This window comes from Amphibalanus amphitrite, unplaced genomic scaffold (assembly GCF_019059575.1).
Source record: "Amphibalanus amphitrite isolate SeventyFive unplaced genomic scaffold, NRLGWU_Aamphi_draft 001113F_arrow, whole genome shotgun sequence".
NCBI lineage: Eukaryota > Metazoa > Arthropoda > Thecostraca > Balanomorpha > Balanidae > Amphibalanus > Amphibalanus amphitrite.
In genome coordinates, this window is record NW_024882607.1 from 54,485 (window position 1) to 79,869 (window position 25,385).

General features: G+C 47.8%; 3 protein-coding genes across 10 annotated transcripts in view; 2 read left to right on the forward strand and 1 right to left on the reverse strand.

Moving 5' to 3' along the window:
- The window catches only part of LOC122370242 (aldehyde dehydrogenase family 3 member B1-like), a 43,307-nt gene extending 27,504 nt beyond the window's left edge, over nucleotides 1–15,803 (reverse strand). The window contains exons 1-3 of one of the 7 annotated variants that reach the window (XR_006254543.1): nucleotides 15,750–15,786; nucleotides 14,707–14,808; nucleotides 14,475–14,530 (exon numbers count right to left, since the gene is read on the reverse strand). Coding sequence is in view for 5 of the 7 variants with exons in the window: in XM_043345668.1 (XP_043201603.1) it covers nucleotides 14,475–14,530; nucleotides 14,707–14,764 (114 nt within the window). In the remaining 2 variants the exon portion in view is untranslated. Of the gene's footprint in view, nucleotides 1–5,415; nucleotides 5,972–14,474; nucleotides 14,531–14,706; nucleotides 14,809–15,749 lie in introns of those variants that run through there. The other 6 variants (XM_043345668.1, XM_043345671.1, XM_043345670.1 and 3 more) reach the window with 6 other exon arrangements.
- Nucleotides 15,804–16,195: 392 nt separating this feature from the next.
- Nucleotides 16,196–24,983, forward strand: LOC122370243 (protein unc-119 homolog B-like). The gene is made up of 7 exons (XM_043345674.1): nucleotides 16,196–16,286; nucleotides 19,397–19,512; nucleotides 19,878–19,958; nucleotides 20,964–21,074; nucleotides 21,759–21,870; nucleotides 22,201–22,373; nucleotides 24,136–24,983. Exons 2-7 carry the CDS (start codon nucleotides 19,425–19,427, stop codon nucleotides 24,240–24,242), a joined length of 672 nt encoding a protein of 223 aa, XP_043201609.1. The 5' UTR covers nucleotides 16,196–16,286; nucleotides 19,397–19,424; the 3' UTR covers nucleotides 24,243–24,983.
- LOC122370244 (nucleoside diphosphate kinase 6-like) lies at nucleotides 16,201–18,879 on the forward strand. 2 transcript variants are annotated; one of them, XM_043345675.1, is made up of 2 exons: nucleotides 16,201–16,293; nucleotides 17,990–18,879. In XM_043345675.1, the coding sequence occupies exon 2, from the start codon at nucleotides 18,025–18,027 to the stop codon at nucleotides 18,565–18,567; it is 543 nt and encodes a 180-aa protein (XP_043201610.1). In that variant the 5' UTR covers nucleotides 16,201–16,293; nucleotides 17,990–18,024; the 3' UTR covers nucleotides 18,568–18,879. The 2 variants fall into 2 exon arrangements, with proteins under 2 accessions (XP_043201610.1, XP_043201611.1); XM_043345676.1 differs by lacking the exon at nucleotides 16,201–16,293 and adding an exon at nucleotides 17,299–17,509.
- Nucleotides 24,984–25,385: the final 402 nt, after the last annotated feature.

The following is a 25,385-nucleotide window of genomic DNA, read 5'->3' on the forward strand; positions in this document are numbered from 1 at the left end:
ATGGCTGCCAAAAACGCCCCAGACGCCAACAGCTATCCAGTGTTTATGTGAAGATCTCAGGCCAGCGTCATCACACTGAATCGGCAAAACTACCGATATGCGGGTGCGTACCGTTGACCCATCCCGGCGTAAAACAGTAGGAGAAGTGGAAAAACTGGACCACGAGCTAGTCCTGTAGCGGTCAAACCAGTCCATCACATTGGATTCTATGCGATCGCTTGGTAACGTTGCTGCGCTACGCGCTACGTTACACGGCACCGGTTCGAACTGTGTCCCGGCCAGGACCAGTCGTTGGTTTACTCAAACAAACACCGAAACCATAACGCGTCTGCAATGTGGCTCGGGACGAACAGATCACTGGTCCAGATCCGATCAAAGTTTGAACTCATGAACCCAGGATCAGCCCTGATCCCGACAACAGGTTATTGCCAGACAGGTAAGGCGGGAGTCGTTCGCACGGCTGGAGGAGCACGGGCCACGGACGGACCGCTGCGGGCTGGGACTGCCCAGCGCGGGGCGGGGAGGGTCGAGTGGGGCGGCGCAAGCCCGGGTGAGGGGTAAAGGTGAGCTGAGGAGAGCGGCGGAGAGGCTCCCACCGCCGTTCGCACCCATCCCCAGCTCCGACCCGGGCCGCACCAGCCGCCCATACTACGGTCCGGCCCGGCGGCGGTACCTACCCGCCCCCGCCCCCGCCCAACCCAGGGCGGATGGGCGGGGAGGAGGCGTCCGCCGGAGTACGAGTATAGTGGGTAGTGGCATGGAAGGCCATTTGGCCTCAAGTGCCGAGGCTGGGACGGGAGACCGGCGATCTGCTGCAAAGAGCGCGCGACGTCGACCCGAGAGATACCTACACATGGATGTAACTGGCCGGTATCATGCTCAGGTGAGACGAAATACTGGAGCCTAGACAGCTGAATAAGACCACAGTGCACACCAAGGCTTCGGGAACGTTTCACAAGAGACATAAAAGATCGTCATGATAAAGCACAGCTGATGTCAATTCCAGGTGCGGGTTGGACGAATTTTGAAGAGAGAGAATGTACTCCATTCTAGATAACGCATGTCCTGTCTAATTACGTTGCTAGAATCGACTAGCTTTAATCTGTGAATCGATGACCGCCATCAAATTAAAAATGATTGCAGTGGATTCTAAGACTTATTCACTACAGCACATACGGAGAGCGCTCAGGAAGCCCTGTAATAATTGCGCCGATCGAGCATCCCACGACGCCAAGACGTTCGTACTTTGTTAGCACGCCTTCCAAAACTGGTTCACACACACTTCACCCCAACAGTGGTGGCATACGGGACGGTGTCACACACGTCAAATCGCATTAGTAAGGAGGCTCAGTAGCCTCAAACACCGGTCAGCGGGCCTTTGCATTTAAAGAGCCACTGAGCCGGGCTCAGGCCGGGTGTAATCCTTCCCAACTGAGAGCTCAGCACAGGTCAGCGCCCTGGCCACAGCACGCGTGGCAGTTCGGCCGGTTTGGTGGGACATCAACTGTCGAAAAAAGCAGTGGTATGTGCCGCCTTAATTGGGACAACAGACGGTTAGTATTGACTGCTGTTAACCGTCGTAACTGCGCAGCATGGCGGGACAGGTCCGGCCCGGAGCAGATACCATCCAGGAAGTAATTCCCGTTGTCGAACGGATGTGTATCATGGGAGGAACGATAGCGCCAGCGCGTTAGCCGGATGCCGGGGAAAAACCGTCGCGACATGCGGTGCAGAATGTTGTCAAACTAGCAAAGGACGTTCTCGAAGTGTCGCCAAAAGTTGGTTATCAGCAAAGTTGTGATTCGACGAAGAAATTTCAACATCCAGTATCCAGGTGGGCCAGAAAAGTGTCTGAACGTCCAATCCAGCGGTGCAAGTGATCATTGCAGTAGGCGCGTCCTAGGGCCGCAATAAGCGAACAAAACGCTCGCAGAATACTCCGTTATTCAACAGTAGTGCCAATTAATTCAACACTCATCATCATCATCATGTATTCTTATGTTCGTCCACATTCGATGGCTTTTCGGAACAAGTGTCAGGTTTACATAAAATCAGGTACCTATTAAAAGTAAAATATGCAGCATAAAAGTAAGATTGCACCCTACACTAAAAATATTAAAATACACATGAAACACGCCTAAAAGTTATCAACACCATTTAAAAAAGTATCAGTGTCCTATTTAGGTGGAGGTCGTCAGCCACTTTCTCGCCCTTCTCCGACAGACTCTGGCAGAGCGGGACTCTCTCACTTCCGCAGGAGCGCGGTTCCAGAGTGAGACAGCACGACAAAAGAACGACTTCCGTGCGTGTTCACTGCGCACTCGAGGGATCTGCAGCGAGCCGGCTAGAGAGCCCCTCGTGTCCCTGGTGGAGACGTCACTGCGGTGTGCGATTTGGGCCGTGAGGCCGGTTGGCGCTTGGTCGTTATTGAGCAAGTAGTGCATTTGCGATGCGTCGCGCTCGGCCACAAGGTTGTCGAGTGACGGCCACTCCAGTTTCGCTAACAACGGCGTGACATGGTCGCGTCTCCTCGCCCCCTTCACCACCTGCGCACAGTGGTTTACCACTTTCTGTAGCCGATGGCGCTGGGTGGCGTTGCAACCAGCCCATACAGTAGAGCAGTAGGCGAGATGTGGAAAGATGAGCATTTCTACAATCATTTTCTTTACAGATTCCGGCAATTTGCCAGCCATTTTTGATAGGCCTCCGAGTGTGGCATAGCAGCGTCTGACTGTGCCAGACACATGCTTCTCAAAAGTCAGCCCTGCGTCTACATCCATCCCCAGCACTTTCACCGTTGAAGACGGTCTGATTGAAGCATCGCCAAGTTGAACAGAAAATTCAGAGGTTAACAACCTCCTGTTTGACTTGATAAGAATAAGATCCGTTTTAGTGGGGTTAATTTTTAGACTGTTTTCGTTAAACCAACTGTGCGCGGTGGCTACGGTGCGCTCAACACTCGCTTTCAGTTGAGACAGATCGTCGGGTCTACTCCGGTGCAAAAACTGGACATCATCGGCGTACATGACTATTTTGGACTCCTCTGTGTCTATGTAGGACACTAAATCGTTTGTAAAAATTAAAAATAACACTGGGCCGATCAGGGACCCCTGCACCACGCCATGCGTAATGGGCAGCGTGTCACCTGCACCACCTCTCACAGCCTGTCTGCGCCCGCCGAGCCAGTTCACAAACCAGTGGGTATCAATCCCGTACCAGCCGAGCTTCTCCAGGAGCCGGGGATGCCGAACGCTGTCGAACGCCTTGGACGTATCGGCCGTGGTACTCAATACAATATCGATCAGTACACGGGCGTAGGAACGTCATGAAAAGTGGGTGGGCCACCCTGTCAAGGGGCCTCCTTTTCCAGGGGGCCTCCTATTTTCAGGGGCCTCCAACTGGACAACTGGACAGGCCGGTACATGGACATTAGAGCTCAGTGAGAGCTTGTGTGGTGCCTTCAGTGGCCTTGTGGAGCCGTTAGACATCAACATGGTGATCTCAGGAGCCGGTGAGTCCTCAGAGTCACCGGTGTGGGGCCTTCAGAGCTCCGAGATACTGGTGTGGGGCCCTCAGAGGTGCCGGTGTGGGTCCTTCAGATATACAGCCCACCGCTAAAGTAATGTAGAGTTTTACCAATCCCAACGGTTGGCTTTGACTGGCGATTGTTTAATGCGGAGTGATCGAAAAGAAGATGTCAATAGCTAAAGTTGCAGCTGCAAGGGTGACGATACATATAAGCTACATTCAAAGTTTCATTGTAGTCTGGCTAATCGTTCCTAAGCTTCATAAGCAGAACATACCCATTATGGGGATAAGCGTGTCTACTTAAGAGCCCTTGAGGTGCTCTCATGAGCTCTGTGGGGCCCTACCGAGCCGAAATATGGCCACGGCCAGTTGCCGCCGCATGGCTCTTCGGACTATCATTCTCATGGGCCTCATCTGCCTAGTTTGAATAGAAGGGCCTCTCAGACCATCAGTCTCATGGGCCTCCTCTGGCTAGTATAAATAGAAGGGCCTGTTAGACCATCAATCCTAGGGGCCTCCTCTGGTTCGTATAAATAGAAGAGCCTCTCAGACCATTAATCTCAGGGAGCTCCTGGTCCTGTGGACAGTATAAATAAAAGGTCCTCTCAGACCATCAGTCTCGGGGGCCTCCCTAGAAAAGTGTGAATGTGGATAGAGGGCCCTCTCAGATTCATTAGGAGTGGACCTCTCTGACTATCAGTCTCAGGGGCCTCCTCTGCCTAGTGTGAATATAAGGGCTTCCCAGGCCATCAGTCTCAGGAGACTCTTCTGACTGGTCCCGGATTGAGGGACCTCCCAGACCGAAAGTTTTGGGGGTCTCCTGTGGCCAGTATGAATAGAAGGGCCTCTCAGGCCATCAGTCTCATGGGCCTCTTCTGCCTGTTGTGATTATAAGGGCCTCTCAGGTCATCAGTCTCAGGGGTCTCCTCTGACTACAGTGTAGATGGATAGGTCTCCCAGACCATCAGTCTCAGGGGCCTCTTCTGACTATTGAGAATAGAGGGGCCTCCTCTGACTAGTGAGGGTAGGGGGCCTCGGCTAGACCGCCAGTGTCAGGGGCCTGTTCTGACTAGTGTGGATGGAGGGGCCTCCCAGACCACCAGTCTCAGACCTCTGACTAGTGTGGATAGAGGGGCCTCCCAGACCGCCAGTGTCAGGGCCTCCCCAGACCAGTGTGGATATTGGGGCCTCCCCAGATCCACTAGGGCCTCTCAGGCCATCAGTCTCAGGGGCTTCGACTGACAAGTATGAACAGAGGGCCTCCTTGGATCCATCACGGCCCGTTGGAGTCCGTGCGTGGGGATTCGTGGAACTTATTTTTTACCGAGTTTGTTTATTCTGGAAGGTGACGACATCCTCTCAAATCGAGACGAGGGGCCTCGAGTAAAAAGTGGGTGGGCCAAAACACATGGTTGCCCCCCCCCCCCCACCTCGAAAAGTGGGTGGGCACTTGCCCACCTGCCCCCCCCCCCTGTTCCTACGCCTATGGATCAGTAATTTGAATTTTCGAATGCGCTATTTATTACTTTTGAACAGTGGGAAACCAAAGAACGTATCCCAAAGGATAGTGGCACAGCACATCAAATAAATCTACATCCGTCAACAACAAAAAAGAGCACCAAAAGCGATACCGGAAGCTACAAATACAATTCAAAGTCTACGTTTAATTAGCAGCAGGTTTCAATTCAATCAGCATGCGATGGAAGGAGTCATGCAGGAGTCGGAGTCTGCGATACAATCATACGCCGGCCTGTAGGGTGACTGCTCACAAGATAAATTTTGCCTAACGACTCTCCCGAGCCAGCAGTGCAACGCCGAATGGACGCAGACACAGAAAGTGAGAACACCACGAGTGATGAGACCCCATCGGCCATCCTCATCGCTCACCGCAGGTATGTCGTACGTCCTCTCCGCCGCCATATCGTCCTCGGCAGTTCCTCCTGTCCTCACACTCAGTCCTCACTGTCTCACTGTCCTCACCGGAGCGCTACCACGCCACACCGCAACCGACCGCCGAGTGCGGCAGTCCGAGCGGCCCGACCAGCCCGAGCGCCGACCAACCACGTCACAGCCACAGCGACTACACGCCAAGGACGCACCGCGGGCTCCCGCCGACGGCAGGGGAGGGGAGGGGGCAGTGCGAAGTCCGCCAGAGCACGACGAACGACAAGTCATCATAGTTTGGGGAAACGGCGGTGGAGGGCCATGATCCATAGCAACAGACTGAGGATGGACTTGTCCTATTGTGGAGGGGCTCGTTAGATGAAGTCGAAATACCGTTAGAGCAAGAAATGTCTAGGTATAGCATTGAGCACTGAGGAAGAAATGCGGAAACCAATAAAAAATGGCTTGGATTCGTCAATAATTTGTGAAGCATTTGAATGAAAGAGCTCTAAGAGCCTCTAAGAAGTGGACTCTAAGAAGTGTGTGGTGGCTGGGATTGGCTGCGCCGTGCCGGCCAGCTGGGCTAGATAGCCTGAGGCGCGGATGGCGTGACCTGGCGGCCGGCGGCCGGCGGCCGCGCGGCTGGGTGTGTCAGTCTGTGCCTGGTGCCCCACACGGGCGGGTGTCGTGACGACAATACAGTGCCGCTTGGACCTCTCAGTATTTAACAGTGGCGACGAGGTGAAAACTCGTCTTGCTCCATGCAAAAATGTTCTAAGCCGTCCCAGGCCTCACCATCAGGTGCATAGGCGCGGGAGCCGGGGGGGGGGGGGGGGCAGTGGGGGCAGCTTGCCCCCCCCCCCCCCCAACTCTGGGGCCGTGGGGGCGGTGCCCCCACAGCTTTGAGATGGAATACCACACTTTTTTCAAATGTTTTCTTTTTTGTTGAAAAAGCCGAGGGGTGAAAAATAAGTGGCCTAAAACCGGTGAGAAAACTAGATTTGGGGGTACCCTAGGTTGATCTCTATTATGGTGTGCCCCCCAGTCGGAAAGTAGTTCCCGCGCCCCTGATCAGGTGGGTCTATCGGATCGATTATCAGCAATGCCACTCACTGTCAGCTGATAGCCGAATCAGGGGCGCAGCCAGAAACCAAACTAGACAGGGGAGCTGGGGGATGGGCGCGGGCCAGTCAACTGAGAGGTAAGTGATGACTGACGAACGAAACAGGGACTACAATTGGAAATACAAATTACCGGTCAAATATTAGCCCCCTTTGAGACATCATGGCGTTGGCTCTCGGGCCAGACCGGTCGGTCCACAAGATAACCGATGACGTTTCAACGACGACGATTTTCGACATTCGACCAAACGCCTCGTGTGATATTTCACATTTCACACGTTAGGTGTGTTTTGATTTTTGATTTTTGTACCCCTGGCGAACTACAGAGACCACCACGAGCCTGAGAACTGAAGTCTTCATTCTCCAACGTAAATACTTCCAAACTAGCTTCAGCTCAGTAGCAGGGTCAGGTCAGGAATGTTGGCCGACGGCCGTCACCTTAGGCTTGAGCCTACTTTTCATCGGATTTCGCGCGGTAGGAAAAAATAAACGAAATCCAGTTCTCACGTTTTCATTTAGCATACGTGCATTTTGTATAAGCATTATCGCCCATGCATAATGCATAAAAATACAATAACACACTATGCATAGCACAATGAACAACGCATCACTCATCATGGTTGGCTAGTTGCAACTGCAAGCAGTTACGATGCATCGAAACATCGTACTCATGTGTTTTCACTGAGCATTATGAACGAACAAAATCCTGAAGCTCAGGAAGTAGGTAATCCCAATGCTAAGCTGCCAGCTTCACACGACACGGAGCACTGAGTAGTGGGTAGACCCACTATGTTTGAGTGGGTCATCGACCTCTATAAAAGCTACCGGTAACGCCCCCCCCCCCCCCTCCCCCGACACCGGTCCATCACAGCACCCGCTACATAACGTGTCAGTGGGGGGGGGGGGTCCTCAGGGCTCAGTTCCCTGGAGGAGGAGGAGAAGGAGGGGGGGGGGGCTAATCCTTCCGGTTTACCAGGTCGATGGGAGTTCCGGTCCATAACCAGCTACCCGCGGCGCCGCGCTAGAGGGGTCACCACGGAAAACTGGACAATTGGGAGTGGCCGGGGCCATGAGAGGCAAGAGCCCTCAAGCTTGCATCGTGGACGGCGTGGCGACAAAAAAATAAATAAATAAACAAGCATATAATAAATAAATCAGATGGAACGGGCGACGTGTTAAGGCATTTTTTTTATCATCCTGTTGAGAGCATTGTGTCTTGCCTAAATGCCGTAACAGCAGTGCACATCACTGTGCCTTTACCACACGTACCAACCCACGTGCCTTATCAATGTTGGACGAAGACATCACAACCTTGCGCCTTGTCCGATCTCAGGCCCGGCAGAGGAGCCGAGGAGGAGACAAATCAAAGGATCAGAGGTCAGCGCGGTCAGGTTCAGTTCATTGTATTTTTTTTCCATATGTAAACAAGAACAACGAACAAAACAATAGAGGATTGGCGCAAAAGCAAAAAGCTTAAATCAAAGGCGCCTCTCCAATTAAGTTAAACAAAGAACACATGACCAAACCAAAGCATCAGAAAGCGTCGACCCCGCCCGAAACCCGCCGAGCCAAAAAAGCAGACAGTACCCGGCCCCAGGCGACGGACGACTCCAATCGGGCCAGCTTGCGTCATAGTGTCATGTTTTGTGTTTTGTAATGTAGTGTAGTGTTATGTAAGCAGTGTGTTGCATTAATATCAATGGTACTTAAATGCACTAACTAAACAGTTATGTTGTATTGGTAAACCGATTTGTCTCTACAATAAATGTCTGAAGGTGATGGGTGATTTGTGTGCCTTGATGCTTGTTTAAGTCTTTTGCAAAGAGAAGGGTATCAAGTTTTAATTTTGCTGAGAAATTGTCAAAATTTGGAGTGATGATTCGAACTGCATTTATAAGTTTTACTCTTTGTGTATGGTAAAGTGGGCACCAGAGTATGAAGTGAGTTGTGTTCTCATCGTGATAACCGCAAGCACATACTGGGCTGGGTGTGTTGGGGTGTTGTATATTGAACAGGTGTGCCTTGAGAGTCGTCATGCCCACTCTCAATCGTGTGTGTAGTGTGTTACGCGTTTTGTTGCCGAAAGAAAAGAAAGTGGGTGGCTCTGGTGCCCCAAATCGCTGCCAGACTTGACGAGCAAAAGCGGAGCGGGATGAGGTGTTACGCAATGTGTCTGGGAGAGTATTCCAGAGTCTTATTGTCGAAGGAAAAAAGGCTCTATAGAAAGAAGTGAGATTGGTAGGGGGGAAAGTAAGAGATTGAGCATTGCGAAGTCTAAGTCCCGTGGCGTCTTGTCTGGTTTCTGTCAATATGTCTTTAATGTATGAAGGGAGAGGAGGATGATTGAAGTAAAGTCTGTGAAAGAATAGAAGCTTATGAATTAATCGTCTTGTCTCAAGTCGTTCCCATCCTAGTTCGGTAAGTAATGCGGTAGTTGGTGTTCGATAAAGCGTCCCTGTTACAAGTCTGGCACAGCGGTTCTGAAGCGTCTGGAGTCGGATGGCGTCAGTTGATGTCAAATGTCCGTCGTAAATAATATCACAATAGTCGAAATGAGGTGTTATATAGGTAGAGTAAATGTTGTTCAAGACTGGTCTAGGAAGAAGCTTAGCCACGGGATATATCGGTCCTAGGAGAATGTTAATTGTCCGAATGACGTTATTGATGTGTGCGCGAAAGTGAAGGTCCGTCGAGAGTGTCAGTCCGAGATGTTTATGACTTGTCACGGTCGGTATGTCCTGCCCGTCAAATGTGAGTGCTGGAGGACAGCTGTCTCGTCGGTTTGTAAATGTCTGTTGTAGTGTCTTTTTAGCGTTGAAGGTGATGGCCCAGTCAGTCCCATATCGTTTAATCTCGTCCAGGTCGTTCTGCAAGGAGCGTCTATGATCCTGACTGTCGTGGGGATGGGAAGAGTAAAGTGAAGTGTCGTCAGCGTAAAAGAGAGCGTCATTTTTGGTCTTGTTTGATAGATCGTTGAGGTAAATTAAGGCCAGAAGAGGTCCAAGCACCGAGCCCTGGGGGCAACCGGATAGTATTTTTTGGGATGATGATAGACTGTTTCCAACACGAACAACCTGTTCGCGATCTGTAAGGTAAGAGTTAAGCCAGGCTAGCAGAGAACCGGAAATATTGCACTCGATTTTGCATTTTAAAAGGAGTCCATCATGCCAAATTTTATCAAAATATTTCGAGATGTCAAGAAAGATAGCTGTAAAGTTTTGGCTTTTGTTTAGAGCAGAGTATAGCTGGTGAGTTAGATACAAGAGCTGAATTTGTGTGCTATGGCCCGGACGATATCCACTTTGTTTTTCTGAAAGTAAGTTGTTTCCATTCAAATGAGAATATATCTTGGAAAAAACGATTTTTTCGAGAATTTTAGAGAGATTGGGAAGAAGACTAATAGGACGATAGTTTGTTGGATCTGAGCTAGATCCCTTTTGCTTGAAGATTGGAGTGACACAGGCTTTTTTCCAAAGTGAGGGGAACCTTCCTAGTTGAAGTGATTTGTTAAAGAGTTTGGACAGAGGTTCAGCAAGTAAAAGTGCACACATTTTTAATAATTTGTTAGGAATTTTGTCCGGGCCTGTTGCCTTGTTGATGTCTAAGGAATTTAGAATTTTGAGAACTTCGGGCTCGGTGACTTGGACATCCGTTAGCGGAGGAATAGGGGGAACAGGAATAGGGATTTCAGGCATTTGCAAGTTGTGTGTGTCTAGTCGAGTCTGGGATGCAAAGTGGTCATTTAAGATTGTCGCTTTGTCAAAGTCGTCTGAGATTGGTATGCCGTCTTGATTTATAAGCGGTGGCATGCTACGATGAGTCCTTTTTCCGATAATACTGTTTAAAATTTTGTAATATGATCGTGGGTCCTTTTTATGGTCAAGAAGTTTGTCAATTTGGTTTTGTATGTGTCTATTTTTAAGTCTTTGGTTTGTCTCTGTGGTCTTGTTTCGCTGTCGTCTCCATCGTTCCCAGTCATCGTCCGTGTTACGTCTTTTTGCTATGTTGAAAAGCCTATTCCGCTTGCGTATTTCTCGTTTAAGTTCAATGGTAAGCCATGGTTTGTCGTGAGATTTTATTGTAATTTTCCGACTTGGAATGGCTGCTTTGGCTGCAGTTAATAGAGCGTCAGTCTGTCTGGGATTTCTGAGACAAAGCTTGACGACACAGTACACCCTTCTCTTTACACCCTTGACAACTTTCATGACCCATTAACTAAACATAGGAATAGAAATGGGGGAGGGGTGGCTATGTACGTTCGCAGTAATATTCCGGTTAAACGACTCTTTCATCTCGAACATCACGACTATGAATGGATTTGGTGTCTGATAAAATTAGGTAAATTTAGTGTAATAGTGTGCACAGTATACCTTCCTCCGAATATGACCGCACCACAGCATACTAATTTCTTAGAAAACTTGAACGAATCCATAACCCTAGCTCAAGTCCACTCACCAGACAATATTGTTATTTTGGGAGATTTTAATGCTGGGGCATTCCACGTCAAATCGAACAAAAATCGGCTGTTTTGCACCTTACCATCAGCGATTTCATTATAAATTTGTGAGCGAGTTCCTGTGTGGCCCCGGACATTACATTGATGTTTTTTGCACATTCTGACCACAGGTCTTCTAAATATAGGGCATCAAGTTTTTACAAAATGTTGCATCTTTATATTTTTGAACGACCATAACTTTGGTTGTACTTGTTTGATTTGAATGAAATAAACCTTACTGTTTAGGTAATTTCTTAAGCATTTGTTTAGAATTGCACCTACTTAAATATATGACCTTGAAATTTGCTTAACTCTGTTCTTAAGCACAAATATTGAAATAGCAAAAAACACGTCACCTTCGATTTGGCTCATTTTCATATATTTTATTGCCTACCATATTCTTAACAACCTGTGAAAAAATTAGAGTGGGCCATTCATAAGTTTTGAAGAAAATTGCACATATGCAAACGTATGTTAGCACGCGCAGTGGAGGGGGAAGAGCGAATTTCGCCCACCCCTCCTGTTTTTCGCCAATATCTCATAAGATTAATGCGAAATTAATTATGGCTACCTGTCAAGAATTGAATTGGACATCTCATCGTGCAAGCAATAAGAAAATCGGTTCACAACTGTTCTAGTAATAGCGGTGTAAAGTGAACTTCCTGTCGCCGCAGCGACGCGGCGACTCGGCAGCCGGCGCCGACCGCTACGCGCCGCCTGAATTGTAGACTGTGCCGGGACGGAACGGAACGGTTCCGTCTTTACATCGCGCTCCCTACCGCTGATTACGTTCGATTCGCATCAAATTTTGTGAGAAGACTAAGAAATATACAGGCAATCTTATGGTGAAATAATTTTGAAAATCGGTTGGTAAACAATTGAAATATGAACGTGTAAACACAAAATTGTGATTGCTGCGTTTCCCGCATCGGCCGAGCCCGCCTCAGCCGGCGACATGTTACTCTTAGCAGGCCGCTAACTGTCATATTTATTATTGGATTAACTAGAAATTCCCCATACCTACGAAAAAATGTATGTTCTTTCGTATAGTGAAGATCAAAAGACGTGAAGATATCGTTGCGTGATAATGTTTTCGTTGAATTTACTTCATGATGCATTTCCACACGGCTCAAAATTCACCGCAAAATACCGTTTGCCTGAGACACTTTAACTATGGAACGTGAATGCTTGACTACGATGACTATGCATTTCCATTCTCGCAGAGTTTGGGATATCACTAATCAGCAATCATTCATTTCAGAAAGTGTGCACAAGCAAGCATGTCTTGACGCTGTCTTTCAAGGTCACGCGCGGTTGCGTGATGTTGATGCATGAAAACGGCGTTTGCCGCGAAAGTTATGAATGGCCCACTCCAATTTTTTCACAGATGGTTAGGAACATTGTGACGGACATAATATGTAAAAATTATTCAAATCGAAGGTGACGTGTTTTTTGCTATTTAAATTTTTCTGTTTTAATTCAAGGTCAAATGCATTTCAAGGTCACTTCAATCTAATTTTATAATTAAAAATCAAAGCCTTATCAATTGCCTATAAGACCCTGTTAATATCATTTTGATACCAGAAAAGGAACCAGAGTTATAGCCATTTAAAAAATTGATGTGTGGCATTTTTCGCTATATTCGATGACCTATATCTCAGCGATACGTTATCAAATTTCGAAAATATTATACGTAACTCAGTTTTGAACCATGCCCAGTCTGCCTACAAATTTTCAGAAAAATCGAAGGGGATGACGGATTTCGGTGTTTGATTTGACGTGGAATGCCCCTGCTGGAAACACATATCTCAACTCAGACTTATTTAACCATAGCCCCGTAACACCATTTGAAATTACCCTACAGGATGAACTTTATTCACTCAACCTCAAGCAGCTCATTAATCAACCCACACGTTATGCAGACACCAGTGTTACCAATTTACGCGATCTTCTTATAGTATCAAACCCAGAAATGGTCCTTGACAGTGGTACACTTCCTCCTTTTTCAAAAATTGATCATTTACCAATATTTGCCTGTCTTAACATAAGTCGCCCCTCCAGCGTAACATATTCCATTAAACTATGGGACTACAGACATATGGACGCAGACAAACTGACACGACTTTTGATGGACACTGACTGGGACAGACTTTTGGACTGTGACTTGGACGACGCAGCATATAACTGGGAAGGTCCAGCGGCGCCGACCGGTTGACGGCTCAGTGATGACCCGGCTGAGACCGAGACCACGACTGGTCCCGGTCCTGGTCTCGACCCGGGGTCGCTGTCGGCCGGGTGGGAGGAACCAACCCGGCGACCGTGCACCGGTCTCACGGTGACAGGCTGGTCCGGTGAGTCGGTAAATTATTGGAATTAGCAGGCAGCTGGGCTATCGGAGCTGGAGAGCAGCGAGGCTATAGGACTATAAGGCTGATGGCCTAGCGGAACTAGAGGACAGCCGATCTATCGAAACTAGAGGACACTTTGTCGGGTACGAAATCAGGTAGAGCGAGCTGAATCCGAGCCGGACGATGCGCAGGAGAAGAAGTGTCAGTTATTCCAATTCAATTTCGGCGATAAAGATCAACGAAAAAAAATATTCGGGGGGGGGGGGTGTCCAGAATACCCCGGCGATTAATGCTTATCAGTCATAACACGGGAAAAAATCCGTCTCCGCTACCCGTGGAACTACGATCATCCCCATGTCAAGTTCGTGAGCGCATATCGATTGGTTTGCTTTATTTGTCCCATCAATACATAGAGGTGGCATGGAGGAAACTGCCTGCAAGATACCATTGCCGACATTTAGATATTTGATAGCTAGGCCTAAGAGACTTATGTTTAGGATGGAGGGGGGCGGGGGGGGGGGGGGTGATTGATTCTGTTCTAAAGCGACCGAATTGTGACTTGTGAGTTGAGAGGCTGGTTGGTGGTTCGTTGCTACTTCGTATCTTCTAGTCAGCCGATATTCGTGGGGAAATATGAGGCAGAACCAAGGCAGAACGACGCCCAATCCCAAGTCCGTAGGTAATTTGGGAGTAACGAGGACGGCATTGAACAGGCCTTCTCCTGTCTGCATGCACCATTCTTCTCTAATCAGGGACATCAGGAATTTTTAATCACTAATATGTAATGACCTGAATTCTGAAACAGTGGACTTATTAGCATTTGTATTCTTGCATAAATGCTACTGGAAATTAAAGCATTTCCAGTTTCCACTGACAGTTCCTCTCTGTACCTGCAGTCTGCAGTAATGTTAGAGATTATAAAACTGACTGCATGGTGACTGTAAGGTAGCATAGTGTAACAAACAAGACAGTAAAATGCTTGATGTTAAGACTAGTTTTTAAAAAGAGGTTCAGATGAGATCAGTTATCTTGCAGTTGATTGAGCTTGTCTGTTTCACAGTTGTCAGGTCTCAGATGGCCGGGTGTGTTCTTACTTACCAAAGGAATGTCCAGCACTTTTGGAGAGCTGCTTCCATTGGAACTGGATCGGCTTCCTGGAATATAAATAAGATGCAGTGAATGTCTGGGCTCTGAACAAAAATGTATTATTTCAATGCACAACAATGCACATTTAAATGATGGACATGCTTTAGGTGAAGCATGCTTTAAATATCAACTGAGTGAAAGTTCAACATGAAATTACATCAAATGCTCAAGCAAAACTACTTACCAGGACCATCTCCAACATTTTCCTTCAGCAACTTATCTTTTTCAGGCATGATGACCATATGTTTTCACAAAGTTAACTGTTTCTTGGGCTGAGGGTTTGCTCCTGTAGGATAAAACACATGCACAGAGTGAAGTGTTGATAGGAATCACATTGACATGAGATATGTAATTGCAGGGCATTCTTGTTCTAAAACTCTAAAACTGGAAGGCCTTGTAGTCTGCTCATGACAGTCATGACGAGTGTATATTGATAGAGACAAGTAGAAAAAAAGCACAGAACAAATACCTAGTGCATGGACGTGTTTCAATTATCAAATCTTCATCAGCATGACATAACCAAAGAGAAAACAAGATACATTGTTTTCTCTGAGGTTATATCATGCTGATCAACTATCAAGATTTAATAATCGAAACGTGTCCATGCACTATTTGTTTCGTGTTTTTCTACCAGTCATGACAAGCTCTGCTTTATCTCAGCCTTGGCTTGGATTCCAGCTCTGTCAATCCATATTCACACATTCAAACTATGTGTTAGGCTTGGACTCCAGCTCCAGCTGGCAATCCATTTTGTTCAGGTACATTCGTAAAAAAGGAACTGCCTTCAGCCTTAACGGCTCTGGGCCGCAGATTAAAGCATACGAGAAAGATAATGCTGAGTGAAAGATACAATAAGGTTAGCAGGTTATCAGGTGCATTTAATTCATAGGCGGAGGAACGGGGGGGGGGGGGGCACCAGGGCACCGTCCCTCCTTGATTTTGACATTTTAACACTAGTCCTATGGCAAGCCCGTATAAGTTAATATATACAGTTAATATATAACACTAAGTTAATATATAAGTTAATATATATAACTTATATAAGTTAATATACAACACTGCCCTATGGCCCCTATGGGCGTTGCATGGAAAGAATGGGACCAAAAGTCGGCAGTGCCCCCCTTAATTGAAGATGTTTCGCTGCTACTGATAAAAGTATTTACAGTTTGTAGCACTATATTCAGCTGAAATATACAAAAATTGGGAAAAATCGATCGTTCAACGCACACAGCACAAAAAGGCATTAATATTTTGAAACAGACGCGATGTTATTGTCGGAACAAAAATATAGAAGTAATTGTTCAAAAAACACATTATTTTACGTCACAGATCTTGTACAAATTAAGGAGTTATTTGGGATTAAATTACAGGTTTCGAAGCAAAATTTCTTTAAAATTAAACAGCAAAGAAAGTTTCATACGAAAATTTAAGCGCAATGCAAAACTTTTTGTGCAATATTAACGAAATACTTCGGTAAATTTTGGTATTTTACTAGTGACGTCATAGATACTTGTGGTCAGAATTATTTCAAAAAGTGACCAACAAAACTAATAATTTGTCATGTTCTTTTATTGAAAAAGAAGCTGTGTTTACGAACGTGAACGGCTTATGCTGTCAGCTGATTTGTGAATATTCGCAACTCCTGCGTACCTGAACAGCCATGGAACAGAATCCCCGACTGATCGGAGGCGATTTGATGAACGGTGATCGATAACGTGTTGATAAAATCTTTGAAGATCTTTTTTTCTGGATATTGCTTTAGTAGTAAGTATCAGCGCTAATTGCTCTCTGCCTATCTACTTCATATGGATTTTCAGGGCAATTTTCAGTGAACAAAGTTGAGATAAAACGTAAAACACTTATTTGAACGAGATGGTCAGTTGCAAAAAATAGAAATTCACTTTTGACATACAAACAAGCTCTGTTCTGTCATTTTATGATGCTCAGATCCTTCTCCTCCACACCTCAGCCCTCCTATCTGGGCTGGATGGTCGTTGTTATCCCATGCTGGTAGCTTCACCCTGGGACTTCAGGAGGTGGCCTGTAGCCAGGTTGAGGTGCGGCTGTCGGCTAGTTACCATCCTTTAGCAGTCAGCACTCAGCACTCAGCAGGGATGAGCGGTTACTGACTTGTCATGATGGGCTCAGCTACGAAGAGTCACCAGGGTGCCTGCCGATATCAATGTGTCTGCCCACTAGTCAGAGACTACCTACTACTGTTAAAGTCTCCTAGGTACTCTCGACTATTGCTGACAGATCCCAAGACCTGACATCCTTCTGTCTGGTCTGGTTAGGCCAAAAGATATTGTAAATATACTCCTCACTTTGTTACTCAACGTACTGACCATCCTAGAGAATACTCTTAAAAAAGTATTCATACATATAACTTAGACCAAAGAGCCTAACTTGACAAAACAAACAAAGGAAGCAATTAGGTACATTGATTATTCCCAGCTCACTCACTATCAGGGGTGGAGAATTAGGGGTTTTGGGGGTGCTCGAGCACCCCCTGAAATTCAAAAGTCACCGTGCAATAGTGCTCCAGGGGTGCTTAATTTACGTCTGAGACACAAACTGCTTTGCGTAAGCCGCGAGGAGTGTGATGCTGCTTGGAAAACGTACCTACACATGCTTTTCTACGCAAGCTTTCGAAGCTTCCATTCGCCAGATGCTAGAAAAGCACCCCCTGAGATTATGACAATTCTCCGCCCCTGCTCACTATCCTGCAGTCTGCTGCACTTGTTGATGCTTTTATTCATTCCCTAGCCTCTTGGTGTATTGGAAATGAATGATCTGGCCCCTCTCACTCTTTTCAACCTTCTGCGGTCACAGTCACAGCCCTTGCCCCTTGCTCCACTCTGAAAATGCAGAGTAAAATTTTCACACATTCACTGTTCACACCCTGGAGAGTGAAAAAGGCAGGCTGTAGCAGCTCCTGTTTCCCTGTGGGACACATCTGTTCTGTTGAGTATGGACAACTTTTTTTGGTAAGATTTGTACTATCTATAGAACTATTTGGGCTGTTTTGTGCCTTATTACAGAGCTTACAGTGCTTTTATGATTACTTTCTTGAAGATCAATTGTCTGAAAGCTGGAAAAATTCGCCCTTCAATCATCTATATTAGGTAGTACAATGCATCCATGTAGGCAGTAGGCACTTGATGTTTCTTTGCATAATTGTTATTGCATCACTCTTTTGCCACTTCATTTGCATGGTTCATATGCTAATGGTATATTTTAGGCAGTATATTTTTAATAACATCAGCAAAACCACATCTGATTTCACTCATGAATATTATGCAGGGGCTGAATTATCTAAATTTTCATTTCAACCATGGTTTGACATGCCTTGCAAATATTCAGCGCATACTAATGAATAGTGATCATATCTATCATAATTTGGGTACCATAGGTACCTGTCCTGTCACACCAGCTGACTCTAACTCACTGGCACTCCCCTCCCTCAGCTATCATCTCCGCCTGGCTAGGGCCATCGGTCGCCATGTCGGTGCCGGCGCCGCTGCAGCTGACACTGGCCCTCATCAAACCGGACATCAGCGCGGCGCCGACGCTCGTGCGTGCCGTATTCGCCCGCCTCTCCGCGGCAGAGTTCCGCGTGGTGCGCAGCCGCCGACTGACTCTCAGCCGCCCCTCTGCCGAAGCGCTGTACGCCGAGCATGCCGGACGCTTCTTCCACAATCGGCTGGTGACGTTCGTGTCTAGTGGCCCGCTGTGGGCGCTCGTGCTCGCCCGGCCGGATGCCATCGCTGCCTGGAGGGGCCTCATGGGACCCACCAAGGTGTATCGGGCTGTGTACTCGCATCCAGAGAGTCTTCGGGCAGTGTACGGGCTTACGGATACCAGGAACGGTCTGCACGGGTCCGACTCCCCCCAGTCGGCGGCGAGGGAGATTGAGTTCTTCTTCCCCGAGTTTGACGCAGAGGGGTGGCTGGAGCGAGAGCGGGCGGCAGTAGAGCAGCGGGAAGTTGTGGAACAAGCGGCCAGTGACGTCACTGGTCAGGTGATGACGTCAAGGACAGAGTGAGAACATAATTGGTAGTGTTGTGGAGACTGAACGCTGGACAGTGGACAATGAACACTACTGGACAGGTTTGCGAGACACAGCAATTTACTCTGGTGCTAGTTAACTAGTGAAGTGCGGTGCCTGAAATGACAGTCTGCTCGCAGTTGTGATTCGGTTTGTAAATTGTGAGTGGTCTTAGTGTGATTTTAGATGTGCCCCTAGTCCATTACTGGTGTTTGTTGTTTTGTTTGGACGCTGCTGCGCTGTTCTTTACCACGGCTCTCGTTGCAGCTTGTCTTACATTGTGATGTAAATATAACACTCAGCCTTGCACCTCGATTTTTGTAGCTGGAAACGGCCAACTCGAATGAGCTGCAATGACAATTCACAAATCTACTGATAAAAAAACGAGCCCATCATAGTCGTCTGTAATTGGGGAGCACCTAATGAATGATAAAATTGACTTGCGCTGTTTACTTTTTGGATCATCCACCGCTATGTTGATGACGCCATTTGCGATCACACAGAACACTTATCGACTTGCTGAGCCTGAAACACAGCCAGTGGTGAAAGTTCACTTTCGGGATTATTTTCATCAAGCTAATCGCCAAGATATTATAGGTATATGCTCAATGTCAAAGGAAACGATGCTGCTGAATTCGATCTTTTACCCGGATTAGTCGAATAGCGAATTAAAGGTCATCGGTTTCGCTGAGCGTGTTTACGGTCACGACGAGGCGAACACGACGAGGCGACAACGCAATACGCGTTGACATGCTCATTATGGACGTGGTATATCGAACTAACTGCCGTGCACTGTGTAACTGATAGTGCTTTCCTGTGATTGCAGACCGCCTGAACCTCCACCGCTGCGCACGATGAGCGTCCGAAGTGGCACCACGAAGGACAAGGGCACGGGGATCCTCTCCAGTACCAGCAAGTCCGTCCCCATCAGACTGCCTCAAGGTACGAAAAGGACGGGCACGGTGAAACGCTAACAGGCTTTGCATTTCGTTTATGGTCTTTCTTAGTTATAAGTCGTTCACGCTTTGATGGTCTCGTTATGTCGCGTATCGTGCAGCAGCCTGATAACTTCGTTCCTCAAAGCGCAGCCAAACTAGGATAGCCGGCTTCATTGAACTGGAGCACTTCTACCGGAGTATTTGTTAAATGCGTCTCAGTCTTATATGCACAGACTATGTAACTCAACGGACCTCTGCTAGATCTTACGGATCCATGACCCCCCACCCCCACCCCCAAGAGTAGCTTGATCCGAGAGCCTCCTTTCACCCTCAGTGGCTGCGTCTGATGCGCCCTGTTCCGTTCCACAGAGGCTGTATCGGAGGAGAGTCTGCTCGCCAAGGATACCATCACACCAGAGGATGTGCTTCGGCTGCAGAAACCCACTCAGAGTAAGAGAGCGGCTGGTCGCGCTATCTGCGAACGTAGCTCACAGGCAGTTATTAAACCAGTATAACGCCTTTTGGGGCGACTAACGGAGCGAGCGAGAGGGTGAGCCTTGCACGTGCGAAATTTTGACGGGGTACCTCCAGCTGACTTGTGCACGGCACCCTACTAACCGGTCTCTAGCGATGTGCCAAATTTGAGCACAATCGGCCCAGCCGTTCTCGAGATCTGGAAGCGGCACCCTGCACGTGCGCACGTGCAAAATGGGTCCCAACTGACTTGTGCACGGCACCCTACTAACCGGTCCCTAACTGTGTACCAAATTTGAGGGTAATTGGTCGAGCCATTCTCGAGATCTGGAAACGACCCCTGCACGTGCGCACGTGCAGCAGCGCCCCAACTCTGGCACATGGATATGCAGTGCCTAGTGGGTGCCTACCTACATGCCAACTTTCAGCGCAATCGGCCAAGTAGTTACCGAGATATTGCAACAATTACAAAACTGACACCTCTTCGTTTTGCACGTGGCACGTGCATAAGGGGTCACCCACATGCATCAGGAATAGTCCAATACTTGGTAGAAGGAATGAAGCTACCCTACAAAAATTACCGCGTGTAAATCGGTCAAGTGGTTGCTGAGATATAAGCCTCGCAAAAGCGTGACCACGGCCGGCCGGCCGCTCATACTCAGAAATTTCCGTTAATCTAAGGAAAGACTACGCTCGCTTCGCTCGCTCCGTAATGAATGTTAGTACCGGGTTCTTATTTGAATTTCTAGTTAGTTGTTTGTCTTATAGTGCGACTCAGTTGGATGCGGTATAAAAGAACCCTCTGTTCATGTTAGCTAAAGCCTGCCTTGGTATTTATACTTAGTATGACGTAAACGTCAAAACCATATCCTCTAAATAGCTCTACAAGTACAAAGGACACAAATCTCACGGTACCATTTATGCTGACAGCTGTACGTAGGTAGCTGCGGACAGTGACAGCAGTACGTTGTGTTTTCTCAGATTACCTGTGTAGCACGGATGCCAACATTTACAACATCGACTTCACCCGGTTCAAGATCCGAGACCTGGAGACGGGCTCGGTGCTGTTCGAGATCGTGAAACCCACGACTGGTGAGTGGAAGGCATGAGGAGAGAGCTGACGGTCATGTCATCTGCATATTCACCGTTCCTTGTTCCAATCCTCAGGATACTTAAATCCTTCTCCTCAACGCCGCAACCCTCCTCCGGGCTGGACAGGCAACTTTATCTCTTGCGGGCTGCTCCCTTGGAGCGGCGCCGCTGCTACCGAGGGAGCACACCCGTAGCCGGGTGCAGTGAGTACCGTGGGGCTGATCGCCCTGTCTTTCGGGACGGGCTCAGCCCCGGTGACTCACTAGGGTGCCTGCCCAGACCAATGTCTCCCCCTAATTCGTATCATCTTTCCAGCTCTGAAATGGTCTAATTGGACCGAAAGGGCCTAACCCAACAAAACAAAAGCTGCATATTATCCGGTAGCTTTGCGCGAAGTTTTGTGATGCAATGATATTGTTGCTGACTTATGTCCGTTGGTTAAGTTTCAAGATTGGATAGCTGTTTTCATGCCAATTTTTACATCAGAATTGTCAATTGTGCTCCACGAGCCTTGGAAAATGTACCAAGTTTAATTCACATATCTCCATGATAAGGTCGTGAAACCACTCCACTACTCCTTATTTCAGTGTCGTTCATTCTCGTTTATCTGCCAACCTCAGCCCTCAGATCGCTCACACTAGTGCCTCCCTCACATCCTACTATACCCACCCCGCTGTGTTACAGAGGAAGGCTCCGGAGAGGACACAGAGAGTCCCGACCTGCCGCCAGAGGCCAGTCGCATGGTGCGCTACCACTTCACGCCCAAGTTCCTCAAACTGAAAATGGTCGGAGCGACGTGAGTAGAAACTTTGGAGGGGACATGCGGCGGCTGAATGTCATGCCTTTGTGTATATCTAAGCCCGCTGTGAATTCCTTTATCCATGTTTTTTTTTTTTAGTTTGTCGTGAGTGTTCTATTACTGCCTCAGCAACTGAAGTGTGGCGTTGCATAAAACGTCTAAATCCTGCTGTACAACAGTCGAACGAAGGCGTATTGAAACACCAAAAACGTGTTTGTCTACTGATTCACATGTTCCTTTTTAGTTAGTTCGTCGTGAAAACTTCACGTCACTATTACTTTCATGCCGTTTTGCCAATCACGCTGACGTGCTCCCTCTCCTTCCCAGTGTCGAGTTCACCATCGGACCAAAGCCCGTCAACAACTTTCGGATGATCGAGCGTCACTTTTTCCGCAACAAGCTGCTCAAGACGTTTGACTTTGAGTTCGGCTACTGCATTCCCAACTCGAAAAACACGTGTGAACACATCTACGAGTTTCCAAGGATCCACCCGGACATGGGTAAGTCGGTACGGGCCGTTGGCCCTCTTTTGGCTATGCTTCGTGCAGTGAATAATGCTAAATGCTACGTAATTAAGCTTATCCCGACGCTAGCTTGAAGTTTGTCCTTCCCGTGGCCTAGTATATAAGGCGTCCGTCTCCTAACTCGGTGGCACCGTTCCGTGCTTCTATCCTCAGGATACTGAAATCCTTCTCCTCCACGCCGCAACCCCCTCCGGGCTGGACAGGCAACTTTATCTCATGCGGGCTGCTCCCTTGGAGCGGCACCGCTGCTCCTGAGGGAGCGCACCCCGTAGCCGGGTGCAGTGAGTGCCTTTGGGCTGTGTGGCCTGTCATCTGGACGGTCTCAGCCCCGGCGACTCACTAGGGTGCCTGCCCAGACCAATGTCTCCCCCTAATTCCTATCATCCTTCCGGCTCTGCAATGGTCTTGTCAGACCGAAAGGGCCTAACCTAACAAAACAAAATAACTCGGTGGCAGCGAGTTCGCGGCCGGGAAGCTCCACGTCTTTGTTTTGTTTTGTTGGGTTAGGCCCTTTCGGTCGACAAGACCATTGCAGAGCCGGAAGGATGGTAGGAATTAGGGGGAGACATTGGTCTGGGCAGGCACCCTAGTGAGTCGCCGGGGCTGAGCCCGTCCAAAGGACAGGCCACCCAGCCCCAAGGCACTCACTGCACCCGGCTACGGGGTGCGCTCCCTCAGGAGCAGCGGTGCCGCTCCAAGGGAGCAGCCCGCATGAGATAAAGTTGCCTGTCCAGCCCGGAGGGGGTTGCGGCGTGGAGGAGAAGGATTTCAGTATCCTGAGGATAGAAGCACGGAACGGTCAGCTCCACGTCGTTTGACCCGCGTTCCTATATTAAGCCAGCTGGCAACTGGCGAGAGAGGGCCACGCTAGACCCGGGAGGACCGTGCCGCCATCTACCTGCGGCACGTTAAACTTTCGATCCAAATTATCACCGGTGAACCGGGCGCGGGCAAGGCGGGTTGGTGGGTCCGTGGTGTCATTCGCAACAAGCTCTGCTTAGCGGGGCACCCGGGCCAATAGCCACCCATTCATCCATTCGGACAAAATTTCTTTTTAAAAAAAGTACCATTCTCCAAAGTCAATGTTAGCGTTTTACTCGTTATTCCTTTGTTCATTACCATTTTACTCGTGTTCTCCTTGTTTACTATAGTCTGGCAAACCTAAGAAAGAATAGTGCTTCGGTCATTGATGCATGTACATTTATATTGTGAGAGCATATTTTCTCTCACAACTTTTCACACAAATTTCTCCAAGCCATACATTTCAAGTGCTCAAAAAACGTGCAAAGTGATTCAGGCGCTTTAACTCCGTTCTTTCTTAGGGTTGCCAGACTATAGCTTGGACGTCTGACTCTTGTCGATTCGATCACTCTTATGAATCATTCCCTCATCCGTATCACTATCGTGAAATTCTGCATGACACTGTCTCTCGAGCCTCGACTGGTCAGTGGTCATGACTGGCAGTGTTTTGCGTCTAGCGGCCTTTTGGTCCGCTGCAAGAATCTGGCCAATGACTTTATGTCTGGAAGTCATGTTGACTAGACCAATTGCTCTGTCGAATTTCGTCCCATGCTGCTCTACTGGCTGCTAGCTTTCGAATGAAGAAGAGAATATTACGCTTTTGCCAGTTAGCAGCACACGTTTCCACAGCCTGGTCTGTGAGCTGTGACATCCCAGCTGATGTGTGCTATTGCCGGCCTGTGGCTCCATCTGACTGTTACCCGTTCCCGTTCCCCAGCCGCGGAGATGATTCGCTCACCGTTCGAGACGCGCTCGGACAGTTTCTACTTCGTCGATAACCGACTCGTCATGCACAACCAGGCAGAGTACGCGTACGACGCTTAGCGGATGCCCTCAGTGGCCACATCGCGACAACGGTGACATCTGGTGGAGAGCTGAAGGGCGACCTGGCTGACATCTATCGGTGGGTCCCAGAACCACTGGTTTTCGACATATTTTTCTTTCTTTACGGAATATCGCGATTCTTCTTAAACTGAGAGAGTATTTCGTAGGATTTATAGCTGGTAATTCTTTGCATTTGAACATCGTTCAAATTGGATTTTCCGTTTGGTCCCGTACGTGCAATATATTCATAACTTGGCTGTCATTTTCACAGCCAGCTTTCTTCCTTATGGCCAACTCTTTTACCGCTATTATCTCCTCGACTCTTGTATCGGTAGCGCACAAGGTACTAACTTTTCGTCGACCATCGCACAAATGTGAACTTTTGGTGATAACTGAAATCACACACGCACAATTTTTTATGTAGAAGCTAAACTGAACGACAGGCTTTAGCAACGTATCGATGTTAAAGTGTGGACTGACACCGTTACGTCGACCTGACGTGCAAATGTAAACTCCGTGTAAATGTCACTTTAGTGTCCTGTGTGTATAATGCGCTGTTTGATCTCTTTTCTTCTGGGGATTATTATCTTGTAGCACATTTGTATTGTATTTATGTATGCTCTGAAGAGTGGCTCGAGTTTTAACAAGTCTGTTTCATGTTTTGTGACACATATAATTCATCAATGTTGTTGAAAAGGCCGACTGGGAATTCATTTTAAGCGTGGATTGCTGCTTTAAGAAGAACACTTATTCCGAAATAAGTAGGTTATTAACACGTGTTTGACTAAAACGTCGTCGTCAGTTGGTCGTCAGCACAACTCTCTATAAAACTCTAAAGAAAGCATGACAACGCTCATAAAACGGACAACGTAGAAGCCGAAACGCTCTTATGTGCAATTTCTTCATTGCATGCATTTTGTGTAATTGACATACTTTACGGTTAGCCCATGTCATAGATAGTATATACATATTTGTATCTTATGTTTTAAGAAGTTGGTCGGGCTTCTTTTTATTATTGTTGCATTGCTATCAACGAATCCTAATTTGTCATTCTTGTTCATCCCAAGTCCCAACTGTATCTAGTCTTCTTTGTGATAGATAGTTTTTAAGCCTATTGAGTGTAAAAGCATGTTTGATGTTTTG

Excerpts from the sequence above, each read along its gene's own strand:
- LOC122370244 (XM_043345675.1), top strand. The coding sequence starts at position 18,025 with ATGTCGGTGCCGGCGCCGCTGCAGCTGACACTGGCCCTCATCAAACCG.
- LOC122370243 (XM_043345674.1), top strand. The coding sequence starts at position 19,425 with ATGAGCGTCCGAAGTGGCACCACGAAGGACAAGGGCACGGGGATCCTC. Across the intron at positions 19,513-19,877 it reads CCCCATCAGACTGCCTCAAG|AGGCTGTATCGGAGGAGAGT; the intron begins GTACGAAAAGGA and ends TCCGTTCCACAG. Across the intron at positions 19,959-20,963 it reads GCTGCAGAAACCCACTCAGA|ATTACCTGTGTAGCACGGAT; the intron begins GTAAGAGAGCGG and ends GTGTTTTCTCAG.